Source organism: Narcine bancroftii, chromosome 11, assembly GCF_036971445.1.
Source record: "Narcine bancroftii isolate sNarBan1 chromosome 11, sNarBan1.hap1, whole genome shotgun sequence".
Lineage (NCBI taxonomy): Eukaryota > Metazoa > Chordata > Chondrichthyes > Torpediniformes > Narcinidae > Narcine > Narcine bancroftii.
This window is the reverse complement of record NC_091479.1, coordinates 67,982,360-68,000,069: the sequence shown is the minus strand read 5'-3', so window position 1 is coordinate 68,000,069 and position 17,710 is coordinate 67,982,360. Positions and strand designations below refer to the sequence as shown.

The 17,710-nt window shown below is 41.5% G+C and overlaps 1 protein-coding gene across 2 annotated transcripts in view; it reads right to left on the bottom strand.

Moving 5' to 3' along the window:
- braf (B-Raf proto-oncogene, serine/threonine kinase) overlaps positions 1-17,710 on the bottom strand; it is a 138,198-nt gene that overhangs the window by 21,315 nt on the left and 99,173 nt on the right. For both annotated transcript variants that reach the window (XM_069903216.1, XM_069903217.1), the window contains 5 exons: positions 12,994-13,130; positions 10,262-10,379; positions 7,492-7,576; positions 3,303-3,479; positions 2,662-2,708 (listed from right to left, as the gene is read on the bottom strand). In XM_069903216.1, the coding sequence (XP_069759317.1) occupies positions 2,662-2,708; positions 3,303-3,479; positions 7,492-7,576; positions 10,262-10,379; positions 12,994-13,130 (564 nt within the window). The remainder of the gene's footprint in view (positions 1-2,661; positions 2,709-3,302; positions 3,480-7,491; positions 7,577-10,261; positions 10,380-12,993; positions 13,131-17,710) is intronic.

The following is a 17,710-nucleotide window of genomic DNA, read 5'->3' as shown; positions in this document are numbered from 1 at the left end:
TGGAAGGCATGCTCAAATGGATTTCGATTGGTTGACTGACATGGTCATTCAAGAATTTTCCAGATTTAGGTTTGTTGCTTCAGCAGTATGTTTGGGATCACTGTTTTGTTTGATGAAGCATCGTCCAATGTGTCTGGAGGCATTTGCTCGAACTTGAGCACATGTTTCTAGACACCTCAGAATTAATTTTGCTTCAGTTACATCATCAATAAAGATAAGCGTGGCAGCCATACATGCCCAGTCCGTACCACCCCCACCTCCATGTTTCAGAGATGAGGCGGTATGTTTTGGAACTTGAGCAGTTCCTTTACAACTCTATACTTTGCTCTTGTCATCTCTCTGATCCAGGTTAATCGTCGTCTCCTCTGTCCATAAGACTATATTTCCGGGATTCTGCATCCTGTTTTAAATATTTCTTGGCAAACTGTAATCTGCCTTTCTGTTTCTGTGGCCATCTAATAGTTTGTATCTTGGAGTGTAGCCTCTGTATTTCTGTTCATGAAATTTTCTGTGGACAGTAGTCAGTGACACATCCACACCTGCCTTCTGAAGTGTGTTTCTAATCTGTCGGACAGGCGATTGGGGATGTTTTTTCATTATAATGAGAAATATTCTGTCAGCAGCAGTGGAGGGTCTTCCTTGGCCTATCAGTCCCTTTGCAATTACTGAGCTCACCAGTACACTCTTGCTTCTTAATCATGTTCCAAACTGTTGATTTTGGTTTTATTCTAGTTTTTCAGCCTCATAATGGCTTCTTTGACTTTAATTGGCACAACTCTGGTCCTCGTGTTGAAACATGGCAATTCGGATTTAACACTACATGCAATAAGAATTTTAACCTTTATTGCCATGGGTTTGAATTTTTTTTCTTTTCATTTTTTTCTTACTCTTCTCTTATAATATTGTATGTATTACCATTGGATTTAGAAGTAGTATTGTTACTGTACATATTATATGTAAATCTGCAAAGGTTTCATTGCAATTGATTTACTGCTTTTTTGTTTGTTTTTCTGATAAAAAAATTACAAATAATTTTAAAAGATACATGACAATTACAGACTCCAAAGGTGATCAAAAGCTTAGAAGCAAGCCTAGCTCTTTTATACCTGCACCAATGAAGCAATTAAACATATCCGAGTACTCATAAACATCTGTGTTAAACATTATGATGCACTGGAATGGGGGAACTTTTGTATAAAACTGCTGTAATTTCTACAGGGTCAAACCAAAATGTATACCAGTAACCTTGAATAAAATCTGGAATGTGCACTTTAATCAGGTGAAATTTAAAACTGTGGAGGACAGGGCAAAGCCCACACATTTCTTTCACATAGGAACCAGAGGACACAGGCCAAACCTACTGCCAGCACTTCCATGCAGAGGCCACTGTGACATCGAACAGCACATCAGGCTATTTGACAACCACTGTGCAGACCACCATTGTGGACAAAACCACAAGTAGATCTCGTCTTGTCCTTCTTTTGATCCACTGACAGTCCTCTTTCCACTTTCACACCCCCACCAACCCATTTTCATCCCCCCTCCTGGTTGCATCCACCTCTCCCCACACATTTCATCTTCTGGATCCCCTTCCCCCTTCTGCTCAAAACCACAAGTAGATCTCTTCTTGTCCTTCTTTTGATCCACTGACAGTCCTCTTTCCACTTCCACACCCCCACCAACCCATTTTCATCCCCCTCCTGGTTGCATCCACCTCTCCCCATACATTTCATCTTCTGGATCCCCTTCCCCCTTCTGCTCCCAACTGCCCTACACTTGCCTCCTTTTGGTTCATGTTATCATATTTACTCAACAGAGTCCAGCAGTGTTAGCCTTTAGCCATTGTTACCCTTCCCCAACTCATATTGATCGATCTGCCCTTACTTTCTCCCATTATGGCACTGATCAATCACCTGCCTCTGTCACCCAACTCTAGCTCCACCCACCTCTATTTGCCTAATCAATGAGGCTCAAAGTTAGCAAGTACGACTTCCATTTGGAGCTGTAAACATTACTAACCCAAACACTACCTGAGGAAGTTCAAAAGAAATTAAATCAAGTGAAACCACTAGCAAACATTACTCCTTCTGCCCTCATATGACAGAGAAGAGTCATTGATAAGACCATGTTAAACAAGAAAATTGCAGGTTCTGGGGTCGAGTGTGTACTGACGAAGGTCCCAGGCCCAAAACATTGGTTACCCTTTACTTTCTATGGATGCTGCTTGACATTCTGAGTTTCTCCAGCACATGGGCACTGCTTTGATCAAACAACTTTTGATTCAAGAACTCAGAAGAACATATGAAATAGAAGCAGGACTAGGCCATTTTGCCCCTTGAACTTGCTTCACCTTTCAACAGGAGCACAACTGCTCATGAGGCTCTACCCTTAAAAAAAAAAGTAGCACCATCCAGAGCCTGATACGTTTGGCCTCTTTCTGTGTGCTAGGATGAGGACCAGAACCCTCAGATATCTCCCTGCTCAATGTTGAGGAGCACAAGCAGGGGCATCTGTGGCTCCTGTTCAAAACAGATCAAAACCAGCTGCACCTGTTCTATTGAGGTACTCATTGCCTTCACAAGCAGGTAGTTGGAGAAGTCTTGCACACTGGTGGTGTGGTGCCAACCACTGCATACTCTCACTCCAAGTATGAAAGGATACTATTGCTCTTCAGATCTCTGTGGATAATGGATTTTGCATGCAGATAGCTGCAAGAAAGAACAAGAATTAGCACTCAGTTTATCCAACGTTAGTGAACACTTTCAACATGAGGTGTAAAGCTGGGCTGCTGGCAGTACTAGAGGGGTCTTCCAACCTAACTAGTTGCTCACAGTGCAATAATAGGCTTGCTTGAAAATTCCAGGGCACTTGCACACATTCTGTTACTTTATCTACATTTGTTTACTTGTTAACAAGGTTGTCTCTCAACTTGGATTCCCCTCCCTGACACGTTTGTGGGTGTACCCACTCCTCAAGCACTGCATTGGTTCAAGAAGGCAGCTCACTGCCACCTTCTCAAGGACAATTAAATGCTGGCTCAACCTGCAAAGCCCATGTATGTTTAAAAAAAAAATGGCACTGCCTGCAGTGAATGATGGAGAGGAAGGAGGTTGTTTCTCATTTGTAAGCCTTAGTCTCAGTGGCAGGAGCTGGCATACACCAGGACAGGAGGCTTACTATTCTACCCATCCATCTGCCAAATCAATATTATTGCTGAGACCCAACTATTTTTCTTTTGAGTCTCAGAGTTCCAATACGTGGATGCACGTTGCACCTTGGGAGCAGAGAGATTTCAGACTTACTCCATGCCCTGTGCAGTCTGGCGGGCAATATCGATAAGCTTTATCATCTCAAACTTGGTTTCAATAATGTGAAGATGGTGGTACAGACTGGAACCCTCACACCACTGTGTCACAATGGCAAGCTGCGGACTTGTGGTGTAACCCATGAATAAAAGGATGTTCACATGTCGAGTTTTTCTGGATAAGAAGAACAAAAAAACCATTAATTTATAGTCCAGTAAAGGCTACAAGTTGTAAACAGGGAGTTGAGGTAGATAATTAAGAATTCTGAAATTCCTTACTAGAGAGGGCTGTTGAATTAGACTGCAAGGAATGGACAGATAATCATTAAGAAATATTAAATTAATCTTGGCAACTTATCTGGTCAGAATTTACTGTGTATTCATTCCCAACCAGCCATAACCTTTCCCTTGAGGCACTCAGTGAGGCAATATTAAACCAGATTTATGGTTCATTCATTCCTAGCCAAACCAATTAAATAATTGTTTGTTCTGGGTGCTCTAAAAAAGGAGAGGAGGGGAGAGTGGGGAGCAAGCACTTGGGATTTAGAGATGCAGGAAGGTTGTGGGTGGTGGGGGTCGGTGGGGGGGGAATGAGCCAGCAGAGAGCAGAAAGTGCTGGAGACCACAAATATCACCCTTCCGGAGGCTGCCATTTGCCACATTAAGTCTGTACTAGCTATACAAAAAAAAATTCAGCTAGACCAGTGGTTCTCAACCTCTTTCTTTCCACTCACACACCACTTTAAGTATTGTAGGATGGGAAGGTTGAAAAACACTGCTCTAGACCCAATTGTTACTGAAATATTTTGCTTGAGAAAAATTGTCATTGACCCATTTCCTTTGGAGTTCTGAAACTGTGCACAAACAAGTTAATGAGGGACGATTAAAACAGTAGTTTTCAAACTTTTTCTTTCCACCCACATCCCATCTTAAGTAATCCCTTACTCATCACGGAGCACAGGGAATATTTAAAGTCATATGTGAGTGGAAATAAAAAGTTGAGAACCAGTGAGCTGGACCCACTCTTTCATATACAGTACTTAACCAGCTACTTCAATGCTACAATTGAATCTGCCCATACCTCTACACCTAGTCATACATTCTAGACTCCAACCACTCACTGAATTAAAAAACACTTTTACCTCTTGCACCTTTATTCTACACCCTTGGTTATGTTCCCACCTCCAATGGGAATTTTCTGTCAGTGGGGCTAGATGTGAGGAAAGGGGTAAAAAGAATGAAAGGAGAAGATTTTAAGCTTTAGTTTTGGATTATGCCCAGATCCATTTCCAGTTTTTAATAGAAAGTATTTTGCAGAAATTAAAGGCAATTGATAAAATTGCTTTTTGACAAAGTATCTTCTGGATCAGAAGGTGAAACTAATTTGCATTGCATTTCTGACTTACACCTTTTTTTGGCTGGTTTCGTCACAAGTTTTTTTTGATTGTGATGTGACTTCCTACAGAAGAGTGATGCACATGTACCTAGACCACACTGAGAAAGATCACTTGTTCAACACGCGCTAAGTGGAGAATATTGCATCACCTAGCCCATTTCACTCCTCTATCCTTTATGTAGTCTCATCAATATTCAAACATCAAAGCCCAAATGTTTAGAAAATCCATTTGTACAATTTGCTTTGAAACATTTTCTTAAATAAGAGCAGTGATCAATCTATGCAACTAAAAGGTCTGATCTGATCATATTACTGTTTGGGGTGTGCAATTAGCCTTGGTAAACAAGGTCTGCAATTGGACAAATCCAAGACGACTCGCTGCCAAATACATGCATGTATACAAATTAACATTGAAGAAAAAAATCAACTGGGTTTGATTATAGTGACTACTTCAGTCAAACAGACTGTTGGCACACACTTTCTATGCAGGGAGCTGTCTTGAAATGTCAACCTTTTCTTTGCCTCCACGGATGCCACTTGACCTGCTGAGACCCTCCAGCAGTTTCGCTTTTGCACACAAAGGGAAGAAATGCTATCTGACGAATCATACAGTGGGAGCAGATAAAATGGGGGTTTAGGGCAGGGAGACGACGTACATACTGTTTATGAACTTCCGCCATCCACACCAAGGACTCCAGAAGCTTGTATGAATGTTAATTTTTGTAGTTTAGAGGAAAGTTGAATAACTACCAGCTGATCAACTTCAAATTATTGAAATTAATTTTCTGCTTTTATTTAGAAAAGCACAAATTAATTAAGAACGGATAGCAGTGTATAAATGCTCGACTGAATTCTGAGGAGGTCTGGAGACACTGTGGGTTGCATACTTGATGCTGTCCAGCAGAATATGCATAGAATCTCAGATATGCAACACAGAAAATTGGGCCCTTTCAGTCCGCCTGGTCCATGCTAACCATGATGTTCTCCACACGAATCCCATTTGTCCACATTAGGCCCACGTTATCCACTCTCACATCCAAGTACCTGCCCAAATGCCTTTAAAATTTTGTAATTGCATCTGGCCTCCATCATTTCTTTCCAAATATTCACCATCCTCTGTGTAAAAGATGTCCCCCTCAGATCTCCCGCTTTTTTCTTAAACCTGTGCTCCCTAGTTCCCACCCCGAGAAATAGATTTTGACTATTAGAACCCCAAAGGGGTGTACTGGATCTAAAGGTTAGTAAAGTGGCAGAAAGAAAAGAATAATGGATGGCATTCATTTTTTCATCCAGAAGTTCCCAATAGGATAGCACCAGGCTTGATACTCAGGCCTTTGATTTTTCGTAATGCAGGTCAAGGATTGCTTATGATAAAGGTACTTGCAAGCAATACAAAAATCAGCATGTGATTGACAATGAGGAAGAGAAACTTAAACTGCATTTGTGGCAGTGCAAAGCAGTGAAATGCACAATAATAAAATCAAATATTGAGAAATGCAGAAGAGCAGAGGGACTTTGGAACAAATGTGAACTGATATTTAAAAAAGTCGTAGGACTGGTAGTCTAAAGGAACACATGAAATGTTCCCATTTATTAGTAAAAAATACAACTGCAGTATTCAACATTAATTAGGGCCACATTATAAGCACAGTAAACCTCATTACACGAAAGTGATTGCGCTGGAGAAGGCACAAAGAAGATTTACCTAGGCATATTAAGACGGGAACATTTTAGCTACAGTGAAAAACTAGATATGCTACAGTTGTTTTCTTTGTAATGAGACTGCTGAGAGGGAACAATTAAAATATATTAAATTAAGAAGGGCCCAGACAGGGCAAGTCAAAAGAAATAGGAGCATGTGGAGGTCTTCTGGTCCATCGAAACTGCTGTGCCATTCAATAAGATCATGGGCGATTTGGCTGTGAACTCAGCTCCATTTACCCGTCTGTACTGCATGACCCTTAATTCCCTATTATTCAAAAATCTATTTACCTCTGGCTTCAATATGGCTGCCTCTACTGCTTCCTTGGGTAGAGAATTCCACAGAGTCACTTCTCAGAGCAGCTCATCCTCACCTCTGTCTTGTATCTATTCCCCCAAATCTTGAGGCTATGCCCCCTTCTCTCATCTACCTCAATCTTATTTCTGCCTTTCATAATCCCCTTTGTCCTTCTAACCTCCAATGAGTACAGTCTCAGGCAACATGATCACTCTTCACAAGGTAACCACCTCATTTATGGAATCAACCTGTGAGCCTCCTTTGCACCACCTCCAAAGCCTGGATATTCTTTCTGAAGCAAGGAGACCAGAACTGCATGCAGGATTCTAGGTGTAGCCTCACCAATACCCTGTACAGCTGGCTCAGAAATATTCTACTCTTAAATTCAATCCCTCTTGCAATGAAGGCTAATATCCCATTTGTCTTTTTGATTACCTACTACACTTGCAAACTAATTCATTTTAGTTCATTTATAAAAACTTCCAGGTATCGCTTCACAACAGCAAGGTGCAACTTTCTACCATTTAAATAATAGACAACTGGAAGGATCTAGGTTGTAAATTATTTTACCTGGATGTCACTCAATCCATATAACTAAGATGACATATGATTCACATACTTCCAGAAATGACACATTATTCATATATTATTAGCGTCAGAACATCATTTATACAACAAATAATCTACATACCTCCAAGTATGACATGTGATCTTTCAGCAATCAATGTTTCCTCAACAACTGTATAATGATCTACTAAATTTTCCCTCCTAGGAATGCTGTCAATCTCTTACCTGAGAACTCCTACTTCATTTTTAAAGGCTTGTAGCTGTTGAGGTGTTGGAGCTGTAACATTCAGCATCTTCACTGCAACGTCACCTGCAAACAGACAGCATTTATAGCACATGACAGACCCATAGAATAAAGCCCAAATTAGCAGATTGTATAGACAACTGAGGTAGAGGCAGAGTGGAGAAACAGTCCAGCTCACTCAGTGGTTTCAACTTTACCCAGGGGTAACTGAGCACGATTCAATTCCTCATGTGGAAGCTGGAGGGATTAATGTCGGTATTTTTGTTTTTGTCCATTGACCCACCCAGATGGAAGTATAGGGTGGCATAGGCATTGTAGAATGGATGAGATTCAGTTTGTGCTGACCTCACTACAATTTTGAGAAAAGTTATCAAGATGAATTATGATTTAGGTGTGGTATATTCTGCAGTTTCAGAACCAACTTCAAACATCCACGGTCAAATGTGCTCAAAAGGAATTTATCAACTATTATTGATACAAACAGTGATCTTTTCAGATCCCTGCTACCTTATATTGATTAGACAGACTGGTTAGTTTATTTCATAGAATATAGAACAGTAGAGCACAAGAACAGGTCCTTTGGCCCATGATGTCTGTGTGCCCACTGCAATGGCATTCGGTTTCTACCAGGACCGTCGGCAATGTGTTCCAAATATCTACCACTGTGTATAAAAAAACCTTGACTCGCAAAACATTCCTCCTCTCAGAGCTATGCCTTCTAGTAAATTACATTTACACCCTGGGAAAAAGACAGTTTCTACCCAATGCTTCTCATAATTTTATACACAATCGATCAGATCACCTTTCAGACTCTGACGCTCCAGAGAAAACAATCCATTTTGGTCCAATTTCTCCTCATAGCTAATACTCTATAATCCAGACAACATCCAGGTGAACCTCTTCTGCACCCTCTCCAAAACCTCTATGTCTTGTGAAGTAGTGACCAAAAATACTGCAAATGCAGTCTAACCAAAAGGTTTATACAGTTGAAGCACAACTTCCTGACTTTTATACTCAATGCCACAACTGATAAAGGCAATGCTTCTCTGCCACTCTATCACCTTGTGTTGCAACCTTCAGAGAGCACCCCAAGATCCCTCTAAATGCCAATGCTTCAAAGGATCTTTCTATTTCCTCTTGTACTTGATCTCCCAAAGTGTAACATCTCATACTTGTTCAGGCGAAACTCCGTCTGTCCATATTTTCAACTGGTCTCTATGCTGTCGTGTCCTTTGACAACCCTCCTCACTCTCCACAACTATGCCAAATTTTCTGCTGTTCTATGTGATTGAATCTCTTGCAATTTTCCCTCAAGCATCCCAATTTATATTATAGTAAACCTGAATTTAATTAGAATATGCTTTTTTTTTTACCTGTTTTGATTCATATTCCTTGAAACTTCATTGGTAATGTTGAAATTTAAATCTGTCTTTTGGGTAGGGCGCCAATGCTTACAAACTAAGTTGAACTGAAGACTTGGACATTGTAAATGGAATCATGAGTAATTATCCTCAATGGTGTGTGAAATATAATTGGAGATAGAGTGGGAGCAACACAAATCGTTCTGATGGGCTAAATTGTCTTTGCTAACTTCAGTGTTTTCCCTTGGTAACTGTACTCCTCAGGCCCATCTGTATCATCACGACCACTTATTCTAATAATAGCGGAGGTACTGTATAATAGTACTGTGTAATAGTCGAGTTTTTTGGACCAATTTTTCAGGGTCAAATTTGGGGTGGGGGGGTAATTTTACACAGGTCATACTTTGCAAGGTCAGATGGCTGACGTTCTGAGTGTCAGAAGTGCGGTTGGACGGGAAGCTGAGATGAGGGTCTGCGATCGTGGCTCAGATGGATGGACGACTGTGGCCTAAGAGAGTCTGTGGCCAGGGCGTCGGGAGCTCTGGTGGGCAGGTGACAGGAGCAAGGATCTGCTGTCAAGGCAAAGGGAGCTCGGATGGGTGGCGAGATAAAGAGAGCAAATTCTGCTTTCCTCTCAGCAGAGTTTTAGATTTTGCTGCTGTAGTCTTGGGAATAATGGATGGGGAAATCCAAAGGTGAGGTGATGTTGCAAGAACTGATTCTGGAGAAGCATAAGGTTGCAGCCACTCATTTTTCTAAGACAGTGGAAAGAAGATAGCAGCTGACTAAAGGTAAAGCTACATATTGAATTTACAATGCACTACAAAAGCTGATGCTGAATATTTACCACATTCACGCATTCCAATCTGCTAAATAAAAAAACTGTTTCTGGAAATAATTAACGATCTGGAAGTCCATCACACTCACTCCCTCCATCATGATATCAAAACCGGCAGAACTGAAGGCTACTAAATGTCATAAACAGACCTGACTAGCAAATGTAATGCAAAACAAGGTTTTCCAAAGGACACACTCTCAATGTTAGCCCCATATAGCAAGATTTGACAGAACAAGAGTTTTCAATGCACTGAGCAGTAATTTTCATTCTGCAGTTTTCCATGCCTTTGATTTTAAGGCTAGTTTACAAAAATTACAATTTAAAAATTGTTATTTTTACACCAAGAGAATAACCACACCCATCTGTAAAACTCAGCAGATTTATACAAATGATCATACTCAGAGATGTAGAACACTATACACTGATAACTTCTAAAGCATTTCTGCACATGCTTTGGATCATTGAGATGCCCGATATATTAATTTGCAGCCCAGATTCTCTTTAATAATAGTCCCCTCAAAGGCAGCTGTTTCATTGCTCCATATTACGTACCATGCCACTTTCCTTTATATACTGTTCCAAATGAGCCCGATCCTATCCTCTGGCCCTGTGTGATCTGTCCATTTGATATCTCCCAGTCATCACTGGAGTCTCTTCGGCCTATAGTCTTCTACAAAGAACAGAAGATTATAAAACTCACTTTCAACATTTGCATTGAAGTATTAAATAGTTATTCTGAACGTTCCATTCACACCAATTTTCTTCCACTCATAATCATGCCACATTAAACAGTCCACCTCTATCATAGAGTGACATCAGTCTTAGAACAGTGCAGCACATTGTAATTTCCAAGGCAAAAGGCCTTGTGGCCAAATAGGCACAACTGATTAGACCTCATTATCCAACCCCAGCTAAGGCCATTTCAGCTTAGGCACCTTTACTTAACACACAGGGAGGAGGAACCTTCGCATTCCATGCTCACAAGAGATTCTCATGGAAATAGGCAAGGTGACATAATGGTCAGGCAGACAAAATCTGGTTAGGTCAAAAGGAAGATGTTAGACTGAAAAGGTGACAGGCTTGGTATTTTACTGCAACAAGATCAGAGACTTCATTAGTGAAGGAGGAGTGAAGAAATCAAATATATTCAAGACTGAAGTCTTATACTGCAATGAAGTTCATGAAACAGGCAAGAAAGTGTGGATGGGACAATTATCTGATCAGCCTTACTAAATGGGGAGAAGGATAGAGGGAGTACCGTAATACGTTCCCCTATTTCTTTCCGGGGACTGATGAATAATTCCTGCATCCAATAACCTGGATACTGTAATCAATAGAATTACATTGACACTGGTTTCCTGTGTACTGTATTCTTCTTGTGAGCTACAAGTTTGCATCCAAAGTATCTGAAGTCGAGTTTTAATTTATAAAATGCATCGATTATATAATTTATAGTAAGCATTGGCTATTATTTGTCCCCATAAAACTATACTTAATATTGTGCTGTAAACTGCAAACTACCTGGAGCTAAGATGGATTCCTCCCCTGCAAAATAGGAGCCACTTATTCTAATAGCAGAGGTACTATATAATAGTACTGTGTGATAGTCGAGTTTTTTGGATCAATTTTTTGGGGTCAAATTTGGGGTGGGGGGGGAACTTTTACACAGGTCATAGTTTGCGAGGTCAGATGGCTGGGACCGGTTAGCAAAGTCACGTTCTGAGTGTCGGAAGTGCGGTTGGGCGGGATGCTGAATGAGGGTTTGCGATCGTGGCTCAGATGGGTGGGCGGCCGTGGCCTAGGAGAGTCTGTGGCCAGGGCGTTGGGAGCTCTGGTGGGCAGGTGACAGGGGCAAGGATCTACTGTCAAGGCAACGGGAACTTGGATGGGTGGAGGGAGGGGGAGGAGCCAAAAATAAGGTGGGGGGGTTGACTTTTACATAGGTCATATGGAAAACAAGTGATAATTGGGTAAAAAAAGGGTCAACTATTACATAGGAATATATGGTAATTATCTTTGGGCAGTTGCTGTATACCCCAGCAAGAACCAGTACCTGTAATGACGTAGCTTGCTAAAGCCAATCATAAATCCCAACTTGTTTTGCAATGTTGTCAAAAAAGGTTTTTCCCTCAAATTGTTACTTCAGATCACCCAGATATAGGAAGGATGTAAATAAGTTGGAAAGGGTGCAGAGGAGATTCACCAGGATCTTACTGGCACTGTTGGCTTGAGTTATAGGGAGACGTTTGTGAGGCTGGGTTTTTATTCCCTGAAGCGTAGTAGGAGTGATTTTATGGAGGTATTCAAAATCACGAGAAGCATAAAGTGAATGCCCAGTTTTTTTCTTCCCCAGGATAGATGATTCTCGAACTAAGGAAAAAGGGGAGAGATTTTAAGAGGGACCCGAGGCAAAATTTTCACTGAGAGGATGGTCTGTATCTGCCCAAGGTACAACTACAACATTCAAAAGATACTTGAACAGATATGAATGGGAAGGACCAAATGCAGGCAAATAGGACTAGCCCATTATCATGGAAGAGTTGGGACAAAGGATCAGTTCTGCGCTGTACCATTTCAATTGCAGATGATGCATTGAGAAACAGGAAGAAACAATTCAAACCACAGATTTGTGGAAATAAAATGTTCCAGAACTAATCTAACAGTTTTTATATATATGGATGTGCTTAATCAAAAGTTAAAGAGAAGCTTCAGAAGTCTGAAGACACCTCCTTTACTGAAATACCCACGAGGACAATGCTTAACCCCTAAATTTTCCTCCCCTCACCTTATACAGACGTCTTCCGGTATTTGTTCCTGTCACCCTGGGCAAAAGGTGCTGGCTGTCCACCCTATCTATATGCGTCTCGTAAGCACTGGAGGGTGTTTTGATGAGATTCGTTAGGGCAATTCCTGGGCTGAGAGGGTTCTATCACAAACAACTAAAAGGCTAGATCTGTATAAACTGGAGTTTAGAAGGATGAGAGTGATGTTATTGAACATACAAGACCCCCCCCCCCCCCCACAAGAGGGCATGACGCAATAAATGATTATATATTTCCATTTGTAGGTTTCAAAAGAGGGAACACGGATGCAAGATCAGGGGCTAGTCATTTAAAAATGAAGTGCTTAGGATGCCAAGAGTGAGAACTCTGGCAGAATTCTCCTCGTCTCAATGAGGGAAGCTCGCAGACCTTCAGCCCCGATTCATCCCCTGGATTATGTCGTGCGCCCAGTACTGCATCCCCAGACTCGCGTCACTCTTGCAACCATCGGCATGAGCTCACCATCTTATTCCGGTCTTCGGACGATGAGGACTTCCTTTCTCGAGGCTGTGTGCCTGGAGACTTCTGCCATGTTTTGACACTGGTCAGAGATCCAGGCAGCGATGCAGGTGGGGTGGCAGAAAGCCCTGATGTTGACCCTGTTTGCGTTTTTTTTTAAATAGAAATTATAATGGGAACAGGTCCAGTGGAATCAACAGATGATAGTGAAAACAATTCATACCACACAGCAACCAGCGATCCTTAAAAGGCAATGAGCTAAGCTATAATCTTGACAGACCATGCAGGGTACGAACCGGTGAATGACCTTGCAGCCAATGTGGCTCCCAAAAAATGGGGTGACCATGCACATAACTAATGTCATATCAGTGATTGAGCTAGAGAAGAAGGGAAAGAGAGAAGTGTGAAGTTATAGCTGTTAACTGGAATTTTTTTGGTTCTTTTGCTGTGAGCTCACTGTGCAGCAACATAATTAGTACCAGACTAACTCTGTTATTGAGTAGTGGCAATCTGTTACTAGGTTCAGTTCTTCAAACCTTTATGTAAACTTAAGATTAGAACAAAGCAAGGCAACGGAGTTGCTGGGCCTATCAGCCTCATCATACTATAAGACTACTTTTAAAACGATGACAGATCAGCAAGTACAAATTTTAGGATGACTTAACCGAGGCCTTGGGTGCTAAAGTAGCTTTTACAATACACAAACTCACTTTTCAACAGGACTGCAATACTGAGGCTCCACACCCAGCTGTGGCTTGTTTATTTCACTATCTAGCTGAGACAGATCATTCAGATCTGGAGGAACAAGTATGCCGTATTCTTCCTGGACTTGGTTGATAGATTACAAGAAATTTTTAGTCTCCCACAGCTTAAAATACAATTTTAGAGAACACGCATGTTCATCTCCTGGAGATTAGCAATCCTTCAAATGTACCCAACCAACCACCTGTGCCTGTAGAGCTATGTCCCGTCAACCACCTGCACCCGTGGAACAGTGTCCAACAACCAGCACCCATGAAATAGCTCCCCACCATTCCCAGCATCTATGGAACTGCACCCAAGCAATGAGTTCCTATGTAACCATTACCAAACAGCAGGCATCGCTCAAGGAATTCTATGATGAAGGAAGTTAACACTATGGAATTGTATCCCAGCAAGGTGAAAATTATACCACAAGAGTCAGAAATCACAGGCCTGCAAGCCCACAAGACTGACCACCTTGGGTACTGTGCGTATGTCTCGAGGTTTCCGCACCTCTGTGCAAGTCTGCAAACTATCTGACAATAACCCAATGGTGCATTCATCAACTTTCTATACTTTTTTCACCTATATTAATTAAAGTAAGCAGATTGGTTTTAACGAGTTAAGCATATTACTCTGTTTGTTTTCTCCCTAAACATGGTATTCTCAGAGGACCCTCACTAATAACTTGTTCTTTAATACATTTGGGGAATGGGCAGTGGAAGAAAAGTAATCTTGATGGAAAGAATATTTCTTCCCTGCCCCCGAAAGCAAAGTATAGAATGCAAGAACAGCACATAATAGAAACTGTAGACCTTTCAATCTGGTTTAGGTGGTCAATGGAAGTAGTTTCTGAATTCTTGCTAAAGATAATTCTTCTTCAAAATGATTTTTAATCAATAAATTGAAGAATTGTTTTTAACAAAAAAGGCATCACAGAGTGTTAATTGGATGGTTGATAACACAGAGAGAAGGCATACAGTCTCTTTCAGTGAACTTAAGGAGTGATTCTAAATTATAAAACAGTGCAGTAATGTGTTGGACGAAGAAGCCAGGTGTTGACCAGAAGCAGTATTTTGTTTGCGAGCCTCAAAAACCGAATATGATCCTCACCCCCAAGTACGTCCACAAAGTATCATAACAATGATCTGCCAATCCTACACCTCCCTCATCACGTAAAGAGCATCTCTGATTTCTTTCTAGTTTCAAATGATTGAGGATGCTGGCGCTCAAAAACCTCCTGCTGAAGTTGCCAAATGTTACATGGGACTTCATTTCAGTGCATGAGACTAGGGCAGAAGGAATTTTGCTGAATAAGGGCACTCTTAAAGAAGCAGTCTGTTGTTACTCAGCTGGAACACCAAACCAGCCAACATCCTTAAAGGTATGCAGCTCAGAAGCCTGTCATTTGGCCCATCCAGTTCATGTCTATCTCCTCAGCCAAATCTAAAAATCAAGATCCTTTTGACCCGAAAAAGGGAAAAAAAATCTGATAAAATTAATAATAGCACAAAAAAAAATCTAAAATACCTTACGATTAATAATGTAATGGGCTCTTAACTCCAATGGTGTGTTTGAAATGAACTAACATCTGGATTATATCAAAGTTCGCTGCATCTAATTGGAAAAGACATCTCCAGGAACATAACCAGCATTAAGAACCTTCTGGTAGCTACACTTACTACTACAGAACCTTTAGTGTAGTAACCTATACCACAGACCAACATTTTTGCTAATGGGGCAGACACAAGCAGGTCTGGGTAAAGCTTAGCTGGAGATTGATGGTAACTTGATGGTGCTGTAGTTCATGGAAATAGGTTAAATCCTGAACTTAGTTGCTGTCTGCGTGGAGCTTACGTTTTCTCCATGACCCAGATGGTTTTGTTTCCTCACATAATCCAAAGATGCGAGGTTAAGTTGATTGCTGCTGTAGTTATTGAAAGTAATTTTTCAAAGGAATTAGAGGGATGTTGATGAGAAGAGAAAGTTGTAGAAATACTTGGAAAGGAGGGGGAAAAGAGTCTATGGGATTGCTGCCTTGAGAGACATCATGGAACAGAGTGACCAAATGGCATCCTTTGTTGTAAGTTTCTTAAAAAGAGATGTTGATGCAATATGGTCAGCATTTAAGGCAGAAGGTCTGGGCAAATGTCAGCTGAAGGGTTTGAACTGTTGCAAATGGAGGCTCAGTGAGGGTCAATTTTGTGTTGGATGAATCTTATGGGATGCAGGGATTAGTTTGAAATAGATGAAACAAACTTCCAACTCTGACTTGTGTGCTTACTATATCATTATCTAAAGAGATGATGCTTGTGAGTGTTATCTCTGCCCCCAAGGGGGTTCAAGCCTTTGAGATGTTACATCTACACTCCTTCCTCATAGCAAATTCTACTGAAGTTCTCCATCATTCCAGATTCAAACATCACAATACCCTCATGGCAGGCACACATTCCACACTTCCGCTCTTGCCCCCAAAATATGTCAAAAAATGTGCCGTTCTAATCCTGGCTTGTGGTCAGCCTCATTCGCCTCTTGCCCCTATACCGAATCAACTCACTGACTCAGAGATCCCCAAATACTTACAAACAAACTCTTGTATGAATGTTTACACAACCTCATTATCCACCATCTCTGCAACCTCCTTCAGTGCTACAAAACTTAAGAGCTCAGTTTTCCCCTTCCACTTGTACCAGTTCTTGAGCCAGTTACTGGCAGCTGTTCCTTCAGCTTTCAAGATCACAAATGTGGTGTTTTCTCCCTTATTCTCTCTGCATCTTTTTCCTCCATTATGACACCTCCTGAAACTTCAATTGTAACAAATCTGTTTTCTTTATTACAGAGTCACATATTTATCCAGTTTCATTATTGGGAAGGAGTTTGGGCATTGACATATCTTTGCTAAATGAAGGTGTCTAAGACTATGAGCAGTTCATTCAGTCACTCAGCTGAGAAGTTATTTCTCAGCCTGGTAATTCTGGCTCTGTATCTCTTTTCCATTGGGAGTAGCTGTGCATGGAGCGGTCGGGGTCCTCAACGATTTTGTGCGCCCTCTTCAGACAATGATCCCGATAGATCATGTTGATGGGGGGAGGGGAGAGAGGGAGACCCTAGTGATCCTCTCTGCTGTTCTTATGGTTTTTATTTGTTTTTTTTTTAATTATATTTTATTTAATTTTTAAGAAAAAAATATACACTTGCGCTCAATGTTCCACTACAGACCCAGTCAGTCTGTGGTTTGGGTCAGTAGCAGAATATCAAGCACTGTCACACTGAGGACTGGCGCACCTCAGGGCTGTGTGTTCAGCCTGCTCCTGTTCACACTACTAACCCACAACTGCACTGCCAGACACAACAGTAGTCGACCTCATCAGCAACAACGAGTCGCACTATAGAGAAAAGATGGAAAATCTTGTGAAATGATGCGAGAGGAACAACCTGTGTCAATGTGGACAAGACGAAGGGAATGATCGAAGACTTCAGGAGGACCAGGGACAACCACCCTCCACTACGCATCAACAACTCTGTAGTAAAGAGAGTGGAGAACACCAAGTTCCTTGGGGTTCACTTAACTAGTGACCTATTGTGGACACTCAACATCTCCTCACTTGTCAGGAAGGCGCAACAGTGACTGCACTTCCTCAGAAGAGTGAAGCAGGCAAGGCTACCAGCCACCATTACGTCAACCTTCAACAATAACTCTATCGAGAGCATTTTGATCAGCTGTATCGCAGTTGCTGCAGAGAAATGGATCGGAGGTCAACCCACAGGACCACAAGAGTGGCAGAGAGGATCACTGGAGACTCCCTCTCCCCCCACCATCGACGTGATCTACCAGGATCATTGTCTGAAGAGGGCCTCTTCCACCCTGCACACAGCATCTTTCAGCTGCTCCCGTCAGAGAGAGCAAAACAGGAGTATTAGAGCCAGCATCAGCAGGCTGAGAAACAGCTTCTTCCCATGGGGAATGAGAATGCTGAAC